Consider the following 19003-nt stretch of genomic DNA (forward strand, 5'->3'; position numbering starts at 1 on the left):
TAGGAAGATAAGTCTTGCTACCTTCAGGCCTGGCACTCTATCCCCTGTGCCACCTAGCTGATTATTACCATATAAACATCATTGTAGGGGAAGAATCTATTGCTTCTTAGCAGTTGTTTTAATATGGAATTACACATCAGCCTCATCTTTGAATTAAAGAAGAGACCCTACTACAAAAATCACTGCCAGCTTAGGCCTAGTCACTGTAAACTTTGGAGATGGCAAGTTGAATCTCTGAACAAATGTTCCATTACTCAAACTTTTCACTCATTCAGGTTGCTCATCAACCTAATTTATCACAATCACAAACTTTTGGCTGCCTTCCATTCGGTATCTAAACAAGGAATGGATGGCTCTCCAAGCCAATGAGTTCCCCGTCACTACAAGTATTCCCAGTGCTATCTAAAGGTCTGCTTACCAGGCACACGCATTATATTTCAAAAATAACTCAATGTTCGTCAAGGACTTAGAAGATATCTAAGACTCTGTCGCTACACATACCTACCACCCATAATATGGAAAGGAAATACCAATCAAACCCAGAGCAGGAGCCTTTCTGATTAGAAGCTCATATTCTAAGCTAATAGAACGGTTTATACTCCTTTCCATGTGCTTGTCATAATTCCAAATAAATCGTCAGAGCCCAACGTATAAGAAGGTATATTCACTGATTCTAAGACAAGCTATGTGGCACAGTGGATAGATTGCCAGGCTTGGAGTCAGGAAGACTCCTCTTTCTGAGTTCAAACCTGGCCTCAAACACTTACTAGATGTATGACCCTGGGCAAATCACTGAACCCTCTTTGCTTCAGTTTCCTCATCTGTAAAATGAGCTGCAGAAAGAAATGGCAAACCACTCAGGCATTCTTTGCCAAGAAAATCCCAAATGAGGTCATGGAGAATTGAACACAACTGAAAGAGAACAACAAAATGTACACTGATTCTAGGTTCATAGAGCAAATATGGAGGGCTGATGGTACAAGTAATTTAGGCAGCATGAAGCAATGGAAAGAAAGCTGGATTTTGGAGTCAAAGGGCCTGGGTTCAGATCCTGTCTCTTCCACTTGTTACTTGTGTGGCCATTAGCAAATCTCTTGATCTCTATAGACTCCAGTTTTCTCATTTATAAAAATAATAGGGCTATGGCTAAACTTAAATGGCTTTTAATGTCCCTTCCAGTATTATGTTTATGCTCATAAGAGGAAACAATTGTAGAAGAAGCATTTTGAAGAATTCTGAAAAATACCTCCTCAAGGTAATTAAGACATCTTGGCTCCTGTTACTTGCCGAAGAGACCTGTGCCATTATAATATCCCCTCACCTGGGTGCCTTTTTGCCTATGTTTCCTTCTCTAGAAAGGAAAATGACTTGCAATCTGAATTTGAAGCAGAAATTTGAGTACCAAACTTTTCACCAGTGACATCTTACAAATCTTTTGCAGTTCTCTGAATATGTTGGGGGGGAAGGACATTACACATCTTGAAGTAGACCCACGTATTTCTGATATTTCAGATATGAAGGAGAGCCTTAAAGCTTCAGAATGGATCTCTAATACTAGAATCATTGCAGGGCAAAGTCTTAGAAGGAGTATATTATCTGACCTTTATGTAGTCCTTTTTTAAAGACACAGCGTGGCATAGTAGCTAGAACAGTCCTACCTCTGAAAAATCATGATGATGATGATAAACCATTTGGATAGCTCTTTAAGGTGTGTAAAATGATTTACGTATGTTATCTCATTGATTCTACATGTTAGATAGGTGACCATGAACAAGTCCCTCAAACCCTTAGTGCTTGTGGCACTGAGACAATGAGCTTCAGAAAGACGTCCAGCCATAGTGTTGGGAGTTTCCACACTAAAAGTTCCCTACTTTGATGAAATCATAGTCTTCGATTTGACATTTAAAGATTTGTAAAACACCTCACATACATGACTTCATTTGAGTCTCACAATAACCTGAGGAGAAAAATTATACCTGCCTATTGAGAATTTAAATATAAAAACCACTCACTGCACAAAACTATATGGAAAATTCATTTAGGGGTTGAAGTTCCAAAGAAAACATTCAATAACATTCGGATTCTATTTTTAAGTAAGTAAGAAAACCACTTATGAAATGAAGCAAGACTTTAAAGATGCATTGTTATTTTGAATTTCAGTAACAAAACTGTTTTGTCCAAACAATGTTTATGAATTCCGGAAAACATTTCTTTTTATGTTTGCATTGAATTACATGCAGAGATATATTAGAAGTAACAGTGCATAAGCAGTGTATGTCACAAGATTATTTCAAAATTCTACTTGAATTTTATTACAACACTGGCCTAATTTTTAGCAGTCTCATTTATTATTTTAGGATACTTTAATGACATTCTCTCAGAATAAGATAAAAGCAAAAGCAATAACAGCATATGGAAAGCCTCATGAAAAACAGAATAAAAACACAAATAAAAAACATAATCACCTTCAGCAGATCCAGTTTCAGATGTAGTTCTCCTTGAGTGGAAGAGCACAGGGCTCCAATGATTATGCTCATGTACTCTTCAGTATTAATGGTGGAGAGCTGTTCCAGGATACTTAAAGAATCACTACGATAGCATTCATCATCCAAAAAAATCTTGATGAAAGGAACCATACCATGATCTTTTAGGACAACTATGAATCACAAGGAAAGTTTGGGAAGTGAATGAAAGATAATAATACAACTCTATCATAATAGAACCCTCAAAGTTCACTTCTCCCTTGCTAGACTACTTTTTTCTTATGGTGACATATCTATTTTTAAAAACATATTCTAGAAATCAAATAGTAGAAAATTCAAAGATTTAAAAAGAAAAACAATAATTATATGTTTACTTTCCTGATTGATTTTTTTTGTTTTGTTTAAGGAAAGCTTTCTGCCAATTAAGTCTTACTCTGATGCCTCATTATGACATGGAAGAGACCTTGTGCTATTAGAACATAATCTCTAGAAGATCCTATTATCCTAGAAAGGCTTAGGAGAGAAGCCTAGTCATTACCTGAATGTCTTTTTTCTGAAGACTAGCCTCATCAAGTTCAGAGAGGCTCATTACCAGGTGGACTACAGAATAATGGATTTTTTTGACTGTGTTAACTCTCCAAGAGCATCTGTGATCTATGTCAGTAGAGGGCACACTCATACTAATGAAATCACAGATATTTGGAATACTGGCATTAAAATAGCATATATGCATTATATATATATTACATATATACATATGTGTGTATATATATATACATATATGTATATAAACTACGAGGGCTACTTCTAGCCTTTTGTTGTCCCCATACCTTATGTTGATTTTATGAAATGTCTAGAATATTAACTTTTATTTCACTCCTATTTATTTCACTCCAACTTCATTTCAAAAAGATATAAACTAAATTTTGGAGCATTTTCCCCTGCAGAACATTATAAGAGAGGTATAAGAGAAACCCAGAAACTGATAATATGTTTTCCTTTGTAATAGAAGCTTCACAAACTACTCAAAGGCTTAGTTCTTATGTGTCCCTTTCACTCTGAGTAGGTCTTTTTTGAACACCTTAAAATCTTTGAAACTGTGGATTGATGGGTTATTTTTTCTGTTTCGTTAAATGAACCAAGACAATACCAAAGGATTCGTGATGGAGAATACTGTCCACCTCCAGAGAAAAAACTGATGAAGTCTGAATGCAGATTGAAGCACGCTATTTTTCACTTTATTTGTGTATGTGTGTGTTCCTTTATGATCTGTGTTTTCTTTCACAATGTGACTAATATGGAAATAAGTTTTACATGATTACACACATATAACCTATAAGAAATTGCTTGCCTTCTCAGGGGCAGAAGAGTGGAAGGAGAGAGAGAAGTTGAAACTAAATTATTTTTAAATGTTAAAAATTATTTTTACATGTAATTGGAAAAAAATAAAGTATTTTAAAAACCTTTATTAAAACTTCTTTTGCCTCCTTCTATAGTAATTTTATGTTCCTCCCTTCACCTGCTAAAAGAGCCTCTTGTAACACAGAAAAGTAATTAAGCAAAAGCAATTCATTTACTGCATCTGAGAGTATAGGAAATATTTCACACTTTAGTTTCTCCCTCCTTGATCCTTTGCCAAGGGTGGGAAGTGCTTCATCACCTGTCCCTCAGGATCAAACTTAGTCTTCGATACTTCTTTACAGTAGATAATATTTGAACTTCTCAGAACAAAGAAACCAAATATGCCCTATGAATCGTGGGGTACCACATATATTCATAGACCAATGGGAGATTAAAGCTAGAAGGGGCGTTACCAATATTGATAGCACTAATCTGAATAATACATTTAACCAAACATTCCGTAGGTCCTAAGAAACCTATTGAACACTGAAAGGACAACTGTCGATACATGTATGCATTATTTTCATTATGAACTGTGAGTATGTCATAATAGTATTAACCAAGCCAGGCAAAAATACCAAACTGTGTTTGTGTTTTGTTGTTGTTCAGTTTTTTTCAGTCATGCCTGATTCTTTGTGACCTCATTTGGGATTTTCTTGACAAAGAGACTGGAGTGATTTGCTATTTCCTTCTCTAGTTCATGTTACAGATGAGGAAACTGAGGCAAATGGGGTTAAGTGATTTGCTCAGGGTCACACAGCTAGTAAATGTTGGAAGCAAGATTTGAACTCAGGAAGAAAGGCTTCCTGATTCCTAGCCTAATGCCCTATCCAATGCTCCACCTAGCTGCTCATTCTTGCTTTTATTCTGTCATTAAGGCTTAAAAATTAAAATTATTAAAAATTAAGTCAGAAACCATTGGAGTAAAAATAGATTGTTAACAAATCCACTAATTTGCTGATATTTAATAAATATTTGATAGCCACCAGATCTTAGCTATGACATCTTCATTAATTACCACTCAAATAGAAAATAGAAAGACAGACAGACTGACAGATAGACAGAGAGATAGATAGAGAAAGACAGATATAAATTCATTCAGAAAGACCAGGGTTCCAAGAGGAATTATGAAGCATTTACACTGTGAATCCCCCTTACCTGCATTACGAACAGAACCCTGTAACAGCGTAGCCACAATTTTCAGCATCACACAGGCCAGATCTCTATCCATATCTTCACAACTGGATGATCCCCTGTTTCCTGCCATATAAAAAATGAAATAAGGATTATTTCACATCACTGTGATTTGAGACCTGTTCCTTTAAAGGTTAAGAGAAGAACAGACTTGTAATTCTTCTGCTCTTTTTGAAGTATCAAAATTATTTGTTCCAAAATTATTACTAGATACGTCACAGGAAAAGAGATCACAGACATCTCAGGCATGTTCATTTCTCAGAGTTTACTATATGAGAGTTTGATATGTATTGAATGTCAGTATAATAAGCTTAGAACACCATGTCTTTTCTTCCTCAAGGCATGTAGGTTTAACTTTTAATATTTGGTCTAATTGCTTTTCCCTTGCTGATTAATTAAGAATATTAGAGGATATAGTGACAATATTAGTGAAAAAGCATTCAAATGAGAAGTCAGGAATAGTAGATAAAGCACTCATTTTAGAGACAGGAAAACCTAGGTTCCAATCCTGCTTCTAAAACATAGGAGCTGTGTGACCGTGGGTGATTATTAACATCTCTGTGCCCAAGCAAATCTCTAAAGTTATGCTACAGATGAGTTGATGAACTTCATCAGTGAGAAATTTGATGCTGAGTGTTCCTCAGCATAACATCACAAGTTAACATCACAAGTCCGGACTTTTTTTAAATAAAGAAGGCACATGAGAGTGACTGTAAGCTGGCTCATTTTATGTTTTGAACAGTATAGGGAATTCAAGTTAACCAAGTTCACATAGGGTGGATCAAGAAATTGACCTGGCCTCTCTTCTTGTACCTTATACCCTCTTGTTGATTCTGGATAAATGAGTCCCCTGAGCTCACCTTCCAAAAGCTGAGAATCATGAAACGATGCAATTCAATAAGTGTCTACTGTGTGGTAGGTACTATACTAAGCACTGGGGATACAAAAAGATGCAAAAGACCTCCCCTGCCCTCAAAGAGCTTATAATCTAATGGGAGAGACAGCATGCAAACAAATATATTTATACATATATATATGTATATGTATATACATATATAGTAAGTTATGTACAGGATAAATAGGAGAAAATTAAAAGAGGGAAGGTAGTGGAGTGAAGAGAAGTTAGGGAAGGCTGCCTGTGAAAGGTGGGATGTTGGTTGGGAGTGAAAGGTCAGTAAACAGAGCCTTCTTGTACTGTGATCTCTGAACCACACCTCTCTTCCTCATGATTTTGGCTTGTTTCCGTAGCTGAGCCAGCAAGAGTCCCAAAAGCCCCGAGTCCCTGAATATGTCAGTAAAGAGCAAATCATGAGCGATGATCCTGTGGAGGCTCCGTAAGGCCACTAAGGTACACGATGGGACTCGGTTCTCCTTGATCAAATTCTGCACTTTCTTGAGGATTTCATGAGGGATAAAAGACAGATCAAAGACCACGGACTCCAGCAACTGAAAGAATTGCATCTGAGCCAGGGAGGGCTTCAAATGGATCATCTCCACAAACTGGGAGATAGGCTGCAAGGTCCACTCCAAGAGGAAGAAGTTTCTTCCATTCCAGGTCCATATTGTTTTGATGCCGGATAATATTTTTCGGCAGAGAAGGGGATTGTTGGTTTTCTGGAAGGTGGTTTGCAACACTTGAAAGGCCTGGAGGTTTTTCACAGTCATCCCTGCAGGAGAAAAATAAAAATATTAAAAATAAAAGAATGAAAAATACTAAAATAAATATACTAAAAATAAAAATAAAAATACTTACATATTTCTTGAAATATTTGTTGCACTAATTATAATGTTAATATCTCAGTTTAAATTATGTTCCTTAGGGAAATAGCAAGGGGAAAAAATAGAAGAAAGCTTGGTTTTTGGCCTATTACAGAGAATCTGATGTGAATTAGGCAACAAAAACTAACAATAACAATAATATTTATATAGTGTCTATGCTGTGGCCTGGAATTGTGCTAAGTTTTTGCGGTTGTTCAATTATTTTTTATTTGCGTCCAATTCTTCATGACTCCACTTGGGGTTTTCTTGGCAAAGGTACTAGAGTAGTTTGCCATTTCTTTCTCCAGCTCATTTTACAGATGAAGAAACTGAGGTAAACAGAGTTAAGTGACTTGCCCAGGGTCACACAGCTAGTAGGTATCTGAGACCAGATTTGAACTCAGGACAAGAAGTCTTCCTGATTCCAGGCCTAGCATTCTATCCTCTGTGTCACTTACAATTATCATCTCATTTGATAACTTTAATAAATGCTAACTCACTATACCTTCCCCCATCTTTTGTTTTGGTCTAGACCAGGGGTAGGGAGCCTGCAGCCTTGAGGTCACATGTGGCCCTCTAGGTCCTTTGACTGAGTCCAGGTTTTATAGAACAAATCCTTTTATTAAGGAGATTTGTTTTGCAAAGTTTGGATTCAGTCAAAGGTCCATACTTGAAGACCTAGAGGGCCATATGTAGCCTCAAGGCCATAGGTTCCCCACCCCTGGTCTAGACCTTTGATTTCACTAGAATAGAGAACTCCCAGTAAGGAAATTCCCTCTACCAAAATGAATCAACAGCAATTTATAGCCTATAAATTCAGCAATTTAAAGTTAGGAAGTTTTCTGGGATAGTGCAAAGTTAAGTGACTTGCCTTGGTCCCCACTGTGTGTCATAGGATTTAAAGTCAACCATTTCTGATGCCTTATGAAGTGAAAACTTTTCAAGAAAGTCTCTTGACCTCATATCCATAGTCCCTCAGGAAGCTTTGGAAAGCTAAATTATCCCTAGCGAACGGAGCAGTCTTTCCCCTAAGGGCCTATGGGCTCACAGTTAGACTAATCTATAGATCTAAGGAGACATTTATAGTGAATGTTCTCTTTTGGTCTCCTTTTCATGGAGTAGGACTTTAAACTTTTAGTAAGTTCCCTGGGATGATCAGAAAGTACCTTTGTAGTGGGAGAGGCTATCTTTGACCATGCCAGCCCTGATGTCATTCATCTAGGTATAGATGAGTTCTGAATCAGGCAAACCTAGATTAGTAACTATAAATTCATTAATTAGCTAATTAAAATAAAGTCTTTTGGGTAGATGTAATTTATGTAACAAATGACTTCCCTCAACTAAGTAACAGAGTCAAATAGAATGAGCCAGTTAAGAAAAAAATATTATTTTCTATGTATTAGATTGCTGAAAGTCAGGCCCATTTCCCAGGTCTATCAGAGCACAGCAAATTGCAATACTTTAAGGACCTCTAATTTCACCAGCGTAGATATCCTCTCATCCTATGAGCATCATGGGCCCTCTGTGACTCAGCTGATGATTTCTAATAACACTGTCTGTGGCAGAAAAATAATCATGTCCCAGTGACTACTCTGGTAATGAGCCTCCTCAGTTGGAGCTGGGCTGGTTCTGGGATAACAGAAACCCACTTCATTCCTATCCCTCTCCTTGAAGACACTCAGCTTTGCAGAGGCAGTCAGAGCTTGGGCTCTACTGCCTTGACCTTTGGAAACCTGGGGTCATGTCTATCCCACAAAGCCATCTGAGGAAATCTTTGATAGCAGACAACAAATCCCATGCATAACAGACTACCAGACTGGAGAAGGGGCTGAGAAAATATACTCTACCAGAGGGCTCATGCTGGAACTTAAAGCCATCTAGTTGAGGGTAGGTAACACTGTCAAACACCTTCAGTTCCGTCTTCCCACACACTGTGAGCCACACCAGCAGCTCCAAAAGTTCTTCCAGATAGGGCTCTGCCTCATCATCAGGAACTTCCCCATACCTATGGAAAAGGATTGCATTGGGTAAATGCTCTGAAGCCACTGGCTTGCCCAAACAACTCTCTGGGGCCATTGGTGTGCCTAAAGGACCAGTGGGTATGCTGCCCACCTGAGCACAGCACCATGAGGGCTCTGCTAGGGACGGGGGAAAGTCAGAGAAAGCACCAAGCTATGTAGGATCCAGAGGAGCAGCATCCAAAGGGCACCTTCTCCTCGAAGGAATTAGGTATGCCTACAAGCCAGAGGAGAACCAAAGAGCTTTCCCTTACATACTTGTAGTGAGGAGTGCTAGCTTGGAGTAGATACGATTCAGATGGAGATCACTTGGATTCTCTGCCTCAGTCTAGCTTAGCTGATTCATTAATTTTCCTTGTGGATATTAACAATATCCATAGAGAAACGTAGTATTTCCTCTATGTAATTGCCAGGAGCTCCCAGTTAGGAAATTGTTGTTGTTGAGTCATTTTCAGTCATGTCTGACTCATCGTGACTCCATTTGGGGTTTTCTTGGCAAAGATATTGGAATGATTTGCCATTTTCTTCTCCAGCTCATTTTGCAGATGAAGAAACTGAGGCAAACAGGGTTAAGTGACTTTCCTAGGGTCACACAGCCAGTAAGTATCTGAGGTCAGATTGGAACTGGTAAAGATAAGTCTTTCTGACTCAATCCACCTCCTATTAATTAGATCAGCAATTATTTCATAAATTACAGTCTTGGAGAGTTGCCCCAAGGTCCTGAGAAATCCTGTGATTTGCCCAAAATTATGCATCCAGCAAGTCTGATGTCCAGAAATCAACAAATATTTGCTGACTTTCTGCTATTTACAAAACTATAACCTTTATTACATATATCCTAATTATCACTTGTACCTCTTTCAGACATGGTAAAATAATGCTGTACTCCCTCCCTTCATCCCTCCCCCAGTCCAAACATAGCATTTTCTACTATTTGATCAAAAAGTTCTGCCTGTGCAGTTTAAAAAGCTACCTGGGCAGGTGCCTGAGGTAGAATATTTAAGACCAATGATTTCAAGCTAGTAGAGACACTGGAGACCACCTAGTCTGAACCTATCATTCTACAGATGAGAGGATATAACATGTTTAAGGTCACATTGATAGGAAATAGCAGCATCCAGTCAACTAGAATTTATTAAACACTTTCTGTGTGCCAGACATTGAGCTAAACCCTGCCTATATCTTCTGATTCTAGATCCAGTACTTATAGCCATAGTATGTTTAGGGCTTCATGGAAACTCAGAGGCCATCTCCTCCAAGCCTCAGAACTGAGGTTCAGCTTGCCTAAGGACACTAACAAAGTCTAGACTGTCTGATTCCAAAGTCAGTACAAATAGTATTTTAGGGCTACAGATTTAGAACTTTAAGTAACCCTGGGAATCATCTACTCATAATTCTATAGATGAGGAAACTTAGACACAATAAAGGTAAGATCACATGGGTAAGTGCATGAGAAACCCAAGGCTAGAAGGCAGGTCCTCTGACTCTAAAGACAAGATTCTTACTACTGAATCCCTTCTCCTGAAATAATGAGAGAGAGAGAAACAGAGAAAGAAAAACAGAGAGAAGAGAAGAGAGAAAATAGAAAAGAAAGAGAAAAGAGACAGAGAAAAGAGAAGAGAGAAAAAGATAGAGATATATATGTATAGATATATAAGTATATATGAACATTAACATACATATACATATATTGTGTATAAATATTTGTGTGTAGATAGATGTGTGTATACATAAATACACACATGTATGAATAAATAGGTATATATAGACATGTACATACATATACATGTGCATGTGAATGCATGTGGATAGATAGATAGATGGATGGATGAATGGATGGCTAGACAGACAGATAGATAGATAGATCTCCTGTACTACATTCTGATTCTCTGGAGCTTGCTAAAGGGTGAAAATCAGCATTTAGGTACATAAAAATATGATTATAAATTACGTATATGTGCATATATATTAGTAGTAGTGTCTCTTTGATGCAAAAATCTTAGAGTATATTCATTTAGCAAGTGTTTCCTGAAGGTCTCCTGGAGTCCCAGCATATCACAACAGCATATTGCTAGACAGTAGCACTAAACCTGATGCTGCAGTTAGAGGAAAGGTCATTCCTGTCACCTCTAATTATTTTCATGGACTTGACAGTTTTACTGTCCTCTGTATTTTTAGTGAAGCAGACAATTCCCTGGAATTCTGAAGCCTAACCCAGGGACAACACACTAGACAGACTCACAATAGACTTGACCCAGGGGACACACAGAGCAGCAGAATTTGAATTCTGGCTAAACTTCCCTGGCTTCCTACAAAATGTCATTTCACTGTGAACTCTCTGAGAATAAGGACTTAATAAACGTTCACACACTGGTTGACTAATCTTTCTTCTGACCAGTCCCCACCATCATGAATGGCAGGAAGTAACTTGGAAGGCAGAGAGTGAAGGATATAATGACCATCTTACACAACCTGGTCAGAAATGACTCAATTAGTCAGTGAGTCAATAAGCATTTATTAAGTACCTACTGAATGCAGTAACTACTTATCCAGTCACAGTGCTAAGGATACAAAGGAAGAAAAAAAGACAGTCCCTATCTACCTTCAAGAAGTTCATGATCTAATTAAAGACAAAGTGCAGTAAAGAAAGTCCTGACTTTAGAGTTATAGAATCTGACTTCTCACCTCCCTTCTATCATTTAATTCCTATGTTATCTCTGGGCCTCCATTTCCCCATCCATAAAATAAAGGGGCCAGACTGGATGACCCCTGAGATTCCTTCCAGCTCTAAGTTTATGGTCCTATGAAAGAGATTTCCAAAAAATTCCTAGTGGCTGCAATACATATTCAGTTTTGTGAGCTGGTGATTCTTTTATTTTCTTACCACCACCCCTCATCTTCCATGGTACCAAGGCCACTACAGGGGCTGCCATCTAGCAAAAGGACACTTACCGAAGTAAAATTTTGAGCAGCATAGGGTATCCGTCGCTATTCTCAAACTCGAAAAGCAAAGTGGATGATATGGAATATGAATCTTTCACAAAATGCAAGATGAGACTCGCCACCTCACTCACTTCCTGAGGATGCAAGGTGTCCACCAGCCTGGAGAGATTCTGGATGGCGATTTTTATGGAGTTCGAAGCTGCCGGAGGAAACATCATATTTGCTTAGCTAGTTCAAAAGCACCAACTCCCACTGATGCGGGTCACAGGCCAACTGGACTGAAACCCTTTAAATTACATCTTAAAAAAATCAAGAAGTCCACCAACAAGAGGCATTGCAACTTGACTTTTTGTTCAGAGGAAGTAAGAGGGTTGCCTTTGGAGGAAAGCAAAGGTCATTTTAATGATGAGACATTCATCTATCCCAGATGAATTGCTCTCTTTTTCTTTTTTTATTCATTTATTTGTTTTCAGTTTCCTACAATCAATTCCATAAGTCTTAGATTTTTCTCCCCCTCTCCTTCCCCTCCCTCCTCGAGATGGCATGTAATCTTATATAGATTCTACATGTACATTCTTATTAAACACATTTTCACATTAGTCATGTTGCATAGAAGAATGAAAATGAATGGGAGAAACCAGGAGAAAAAACAAACCCAAACAAAACATAACACCAGAGAAAATACTCTGCTTCATTCCTCATTCCAATTCCATAGTCCTTTCTCTGGATATAGATGGTATTTGGCCTCATGAGTCTTTTGTGTTCCAAATGAATCTTTGGCTAAGGAACAGACATAAGATCATCCCCTTTCAGACTCCTAAGTCAATCCTTGTAGAGCATGTGTGTGTATATACATGTATATATACATGTATACATTGCATATATATACATATGTACATGTGTGTATATATGCGCAGATGTGTATATACACAATACATGCGTACATATGTATATGAGTTGGTTGGTTGATTAGTTGTTGTTCTTCATTTTGAAAGAGGACCAAAATGACATCACCATGATAAAGTGAAGTTTCAGTGTGTCTGGCTGTGACTGATCAGATCAATACAAGCTCAAAATGCTCTACCACAGATTGGACACAGCTAGTCCGTGTGAACATTTGGGGTGGTTACTCCAAATTTGCGCATCCTACGTTTACTTTGTACTGTCTCAATTCTGCTTTGCTCATAGAGCACAGCACCTTTTTTGATGTGGGTACACCATGCTGAACTGTCTTGTGCCAGTGTCTTCCATGTCACAAAATCAAATCTAGAGTTGTTGAGAGAGACCTTGAGAGTGTCCTTGTATCGCTTCTTCTGGCCGCCATGTGATTACCTTCCCCATGAGAATTCTCCATAAAATAATTTTTTTGGCAAGCATACATTTTGCATTCGAACAACGTGGCCAGCCCATCAGAGTTGTGCTCTCTGAAGCATAGTTTGAATGCTTGGCAGTTTAGTTAGAACAAGGACCTCAGAGTCTGGTACTTTATCCTTTCAGGTGATCTTCAGTATCTTTCTAAGATGGTTCAAATGGAAGCAATTCAGGTTCCTGGCACGACGCTGGTAGACTGTCCATGTTCTGCAGGCATATAACAATGAAGTCAGCACAACTGCTCTGTAGACTTTCAGCCTGGTAGTCAGTCTAATACCTCTTCTCTCCCATATTTTTCTTCGGAGTGTCCCAAACACTGAGCTAGCTCTGGCAATGTGTACATCAACCTCATCGTCAATGTGTACATCCCTGAAAGTACACTACCAAGGTAAGTGAATTTGTCCACAGCATTAACAATTTCTCCATTTGTTGTAATTGATGATTCCACGTATGGATGGTGTGGTGGTGGCTGATGGAGAGAACCTGTGCTTTCTTGGTGTTGATTATTAGGGCGAAATTAGCACAGGAAGCAGAGAATTGATCCATACTTTGTTGCATCTCAGCTTCAGAAGCTGCATTGAGTGCACAATCATCTGCAAAAGGAAAATCATGCACCAACACTCCCTCCACTTTGGTCTTGGCTTGTAACCTTTTCAAATTGAAGAACTTACCATCAGTACAGTAGTTGACCTTGATACCATGTTCATCCTTTTTGAAAACATTTGACAACATGGCTGAAAACATCATGCTAAAAAGCATGGTAGCAAGCACACAGCCCTGTTTCACTCCATTGGTGATTGGGAAGGCACAAGAGCATTGTCCACTATCCAGAGCATTGTCCACTATCCAGAACCCTTTTTGAGGAGACCTTTTGGGGACTCTTTCCACCTTTGGTGTCCACCCATTTCACCCAACTCTCACCTGTGGCTCCAAGAAGCTGCAGCATGCATAGCGACCACACCCCAGTAAACTGTTTCAGCAGATGGACCAAACCAGATTGAGGGTAATCAAGGTGTCGCAAACCCATTGGTGAGTTGGGGAGATGTCTACTCCAAGCATGTGCAGACTTCCGCTGGTGGAATGGGCAGATGAGAACCATTTGTTCCAACAGCCATGAAGGCAGCTAAAACAGGCGATGTGGAGCATTTAGAGCTTGTGTGTCTATATATATGTATATATGTATGTATGTATATGTATACATACATACATACATATGTGTATTTACACATATATATATACAAATGTATACAAATATATAGATAGATAGATAGATAGATAGATAGATAGATAGATACATAGATAGATACATAGATAGATACATAGATAGAGAGATGAGCAGCAGAAGCTAGTTTTCTTGTCTGTTTGTATGCATGCACACATTACTATCAGACCAGGCCTCTGATTTCATTGTTATAGCAAACTCCTGATGAAGAAACTGTGGTACCTAGTCTACACCTTTTAGTGTTGATGAATTGGAGAATCACTTGGAGCATTCAGAGGTGAAAGGACTTAATCACAGTCACAATAGTTGGTATACACCAGAGACAGACCTTGACCCCAAGTTGCCCTCAGCCAGTTTTCCATCTCCTATGCCACTCTGCCTCTCCTACTATCGTTACCTTCAATTTGCCCGGGTGCACCAGTACACAGTACACGGTATTCTGAAGTCTAAGTTGACAATACTGACCCACCTATAGTCTTCCAAGATTGAATTTGCACTAATCCACTAATAGTTTCTCATCCAGTTTTCCTATTTCTACTATCTCAAGTTTGTGAGACTACTTCACTAGTAACCAATAGTATGCGTATAGGAAGAAAACTGGGGTGCCACATTTGTCCCAAGAACAAAGCAATGTGAATTGACCTTCTAGAAGCATTGAACCTCTGACCTTGCCTCCCTTCCCAACTAGCTCCCTTCAAGGATCATCTAGGTGCAGCCTCCTATGTGCATTCTTTCTTGATTTCCTAATTATAAGCATTTTCCACCTCAGATTATCTTGTATTTGCTTATTGGGTGATGTATACCCTCACCACTTCCAGTGCCATAGAAACTCCTTAAGGAGAACTTTATTTTATATTTATACAGTGCTTTGTACAGAGTAGCAATTTAATAAATGCTTGTTGAATTGAATGAATGCTTATTTTTATCTCTGAATCATATTCGTCACTTCAAGTCTCCCTTTCATATCTACAGGTGGAGAGGAAGAAGAGAAGGAGGGGAAGGAGGAGAGAGGAGGAAAGAGGAGAGAAGGAAGGAGGACAGGAAGGGCAGGAATTTTCCTCTCTGTGCACATGTCCACTATAGCCTAAAGATGCTAGCAAAACTATATTCTTACCAGAGGTATTTCCTTTCCAACCAAATGCTGCTTTGTCTACTCTGTAGACTCAGACAAAAGTTCCTTATCATATGCCATATGGTGCCATATCTGTGCATAATTCTCTTCTCAAGCTGTTATAACATCTGGCACATCTGGGTTTCACCTTTTTAAAGCCACTCCCCCCCACAGCTGACTCTGTGGGCTCCATTCCCTGGGTCTTTGATTACAGAGCATAAGAAGTCATATTTAGTGGCATGGATGTAGGCATGGCACTATGTCGGGGCAACTTTATGTAAAGTCCCAGCTGATCCCTGATCAGAATAGCAAATCAATGAAAATACATAGTCTATGGGGCTGAGGGTACTACTGAAGCAAATACCAAACTAGAGGAGAAAAAGATGGTCATTTCTCCTTTTCCCAGTCTTGAAATTAAAGGTCCTGCTGCCCATGTCAGTGATAAGCCTATGAGAGTTCTCACCTCTGAAGTTAGAACATCTTTCCTAACAAAGTCAACTGAGTTACTAAATTCTTATTTCCCCCCTTTTTTCTGTAAATAATTTCCTTTAGGGAAGTCCCAAGAAATTCTCCCTTATCTTATCTATTTTCCTTTCCTCTAAATAATTCTGAGAAAACTCTCTTTGCCTTTTCCTTTGCTTTTGCTCCAACTATAGGAAAGGATCTCCTAGTTTCATAGTAAGAGGTGGTAGGCCTTTCCCTTCCTGATTCTCTGTGCTGCGGAAGCTTTAGAAGTTAAAAAAAAAAGAAGTATGAAGATAAATGAAGTTAAATGTGTCAGTTCTTCCACAAGGTTGTATTATATAACTCCAAAGCAATAATAACTTCATTATTATAAGATCGCTGTAAAATTGAATATATGATTAAGTGTCATTGATACATACCCTGAGGGGAAATGGCCTAAAATTGAATTAATTTTAAAGCTTCACCTCTTAAACACCATTGATTTGCAATAAAGACTTGTTCTAAGGAATTCAAAGAAAACTTGTTTTTTTTTGGCTCAGCCAAATTCTATGAAACCTACTTTGCAGGTAGCTGATGGTACTTGGGCTCTGGGCCTTCGAGATGGCCCTAAGCACACAGAAGGTGGATTCTTTCCAGGAGGGGCTGCTCTGTTCCCAAAGAGAGGATGTTGCCATCAGAAGAGATTGGAGTTCATTGCCAAGGAGAAGCTCTTCCACCCCTTGTGGGTCGTTGTAAATGTTGAGCATCATCTGAAAAGGCAATTCCAGTTATTCTCTGATTAGAGGAAGCTCATCCTACAACAATCACAGGACCTATCTAACCAGATAAAAGATAGCACAGTGCTATGCATGTTTTGGGTATGGAGCTTCGATTTCATTTGTATTCAGAGCTTCTAGTATGGAAACTTCCCCCAGATCTCCTGAAGCAAATTCATGGGGAGAAGGACTAGCCCAAGGCCACACAGCTAGTAAGGGTCTTAGGCACCACTCAAAACCAGGTCTTCCTAACTCCAAGTTCATCTCTTTATCCATAGCCAAACTGCCTCCTACAAAGTATATTTGTTGTTCTTTGGTCATTTTCAGTCTTGCCCACCTCTTCATGACCCCATTTGGGGTCTTCTTAGTAGAGGTACTAGAATGCTTGCCATTTCCTTCTCCAACTCATTTATAGGTGAAGAAACTGAGGCAAGTAGGGTTAAGTGACCTGCTCAAGATCACACAGCTAATAAGTGTCTGAGGCCAGATTTGAACTCCAAAAGAGGAGTCTTCCTGACTTCAGGCCCAGCACTGCCCCACCTAGCTGCCCCACAATGCACATAGGAATTCTTTAATAAATATTTGTTGAGTTGAATTAGCAAGAGGAATTGGTGTAATTTGCAAACACTTAGAAATAGAGAGCATCTCTGTTTAACTCCTGACTCGGAAACAGAAGAACAATGGTCCAGCATCCTGTCTTGGACATGTACTAGCAGTGGGACCGCTTTTGGCTCTCTTAGACTGAATTTTTCTCATATGGAATGAGAAGGCCAGTGCTTTCCCTCTCTTGGTTAGCTCCAACTGATCCCTGATATGTCTTATATAGACATAGTTGATTCACTGTTGTCTTCCCCATAAGTCTGTGAGCTCCTGCAGGGCAGGAACTACTGGGGTTTGGGTTTTGGTTTTTGTCTTTCTTCATATCCCCAGAACTTAGCCTGACACATAGTAGGATCTTAATAAATGCTAGTTGCCTTACTGGTCTCTATTATTTAATACCTACTTGAAGCAATTATGTGACAGTTTTAAAAAATCAATTTGTAGCTAGCACAAGGAGTCTGTAATTTTTACTAGCCGTGCTTTAAAGCCCAGGAGTAGTAGAAGGAAGAGGGGACTGGGGTGAATACTCTGTCAGAAAGAGTAAGAGGCCATGAGAGTGATGGGATCATAGATGTGGAGCTGGGGAGGCCATCTGATACAACTCTCTCATTTTACAAATGAGGAAACAAGGCCATGGAGGTTAAATGACCAGCCCTGGGTCAAATTGGTGATAAGTGTCAGAGAAAGGATCTGAACTCAGATCCTTTGGCCCTCACATTTTCCATTATTCAATGCTGAAGCTCTGGGATGCATGAGTGACAATAAGTAACTGACCATGATGCCAAAGCGTGAAAGAGGGTGCAATATAGCTAGAAGTGACTGGGTGAAGTAAGATGGGTCAAGAAAACAGGGATCAGTTTACCCACAAGCAAAGGGTTATTTTTCTAGATGTAAGATAATGGAAGTATTTTATTTTTAAAAAGTTAGAGTTGAAGGCCACAAGGAAGGAACATGAGCAGGAGAGAGGAGGCAATGTGGAGGAATCCAAGAGAACTGGTTCCCCAACGAGTCACTCTTGCTCTTAGCTGGAAGTGATGCCTCATCCTAAGACAACTCACCTGCACAAACATTTTCTGAACTTGCGAGTCACCCTCAAAAAGCTCATCTTTATCCGATGGAAAAGCGAAAAAGATGTAAAGGCATTGCAGTAGCAGGCCTGGGAGACCAGATTCAATGACTTTGCTAAGTATCTCCTGAAAGGAAAAAGCAGAAAATCACATACTTTGTGACATTCTCCCACACTAGGGATTTTTTTCTTTGTTTTACTAAATGTTCTCTTTATCCTCACTGTTGTATCAGCTGTCAGAAGCAGCAGTAGCAGTAGAGACCTTGTTCACAGTCCCACTTTGCAGTTAAGAAATTCACATTTCTGCTTTAACCCAAAATATGCAGAAGCTAGAGATGACTATAGGGGAGATATAAGGCAAAACTTTGTTCTAGTAACATTCTAAGAACCAAAGCCATTCTGTGACTCACTATTCCTTCAACAAGCTCTAATTTTTCTCTCTCTATTTTTTTATTCTCCTTCTGTCCTTTTTCTTCTTGTTCCTTGAGAGTTGTTTAACTGAAAATTATACAGCTCTGAACTATCCTTCTTTATCCTTCCCAGGAGAATATTATCAGTAGTCTCTTTCCCCATTCCTTTCTCCTCCCTACCCACCTCCCAAAAAATAACTTTTCTT

At 39.0% G+C, this 19003-nt stretch overlaps 1 protein-coding gene across 4 annotated transcripts in view; it reads right to left on the reverse strand.

Moving 5' to 3' along the window:
- WDFY4 (WDFY family member 4) overlaps positions 1-19003 on the reverse strand; it is a 382372-nt gene that overhangs the window by 319187 nt on the left and 44182 nt on the right. For all 4 annotated transcript variants that reach the window (XM_072627574.1, XM_072627546.1, XM_072627553.1 and 1 more), the window contains 7 exons: positions 18380-18514; positions 16526-16715; positions 11807-11996; positions 8684-8841; positions 6293-6745; positions 5043-5144; positions 2466-2656 (listed from right to left, as the gene is read on the reverse strand). In XM_072627574.1, coding sequence (XP_072483675.1) covers positions 2466-2656; positions 5043-5144; positions 6293-6745; positions 8684-8841; positions 11807-11996; positions 16526-16715; positions 18380-18514 — 1419 coding nt within the window. The remainder of the gene's footprint in view (positions 1-2465; positions 2657-5042; positions 5145-6292; positions 6746-8683; positions 8842-11806; positions 11997-16525; positions 16716-18379; positions 18515-19003) is intronic.

This window comes from Notamacropus eugenii, chromosome 1, assembly GCF_028372415.1.
Source record: "Notamacropus eugenii isolate mMacEug1 chromosome 1, mMacEug1.pri_v2, whole genome shotgun sequence".
Taxonomy (NCBI): domain Eukaryota; kingdom Metazoa; phylum Chordata; class Mammalia; order Diprotodontia; family Macropodidae; genus Notamacropus; species Notamacropus eugenii.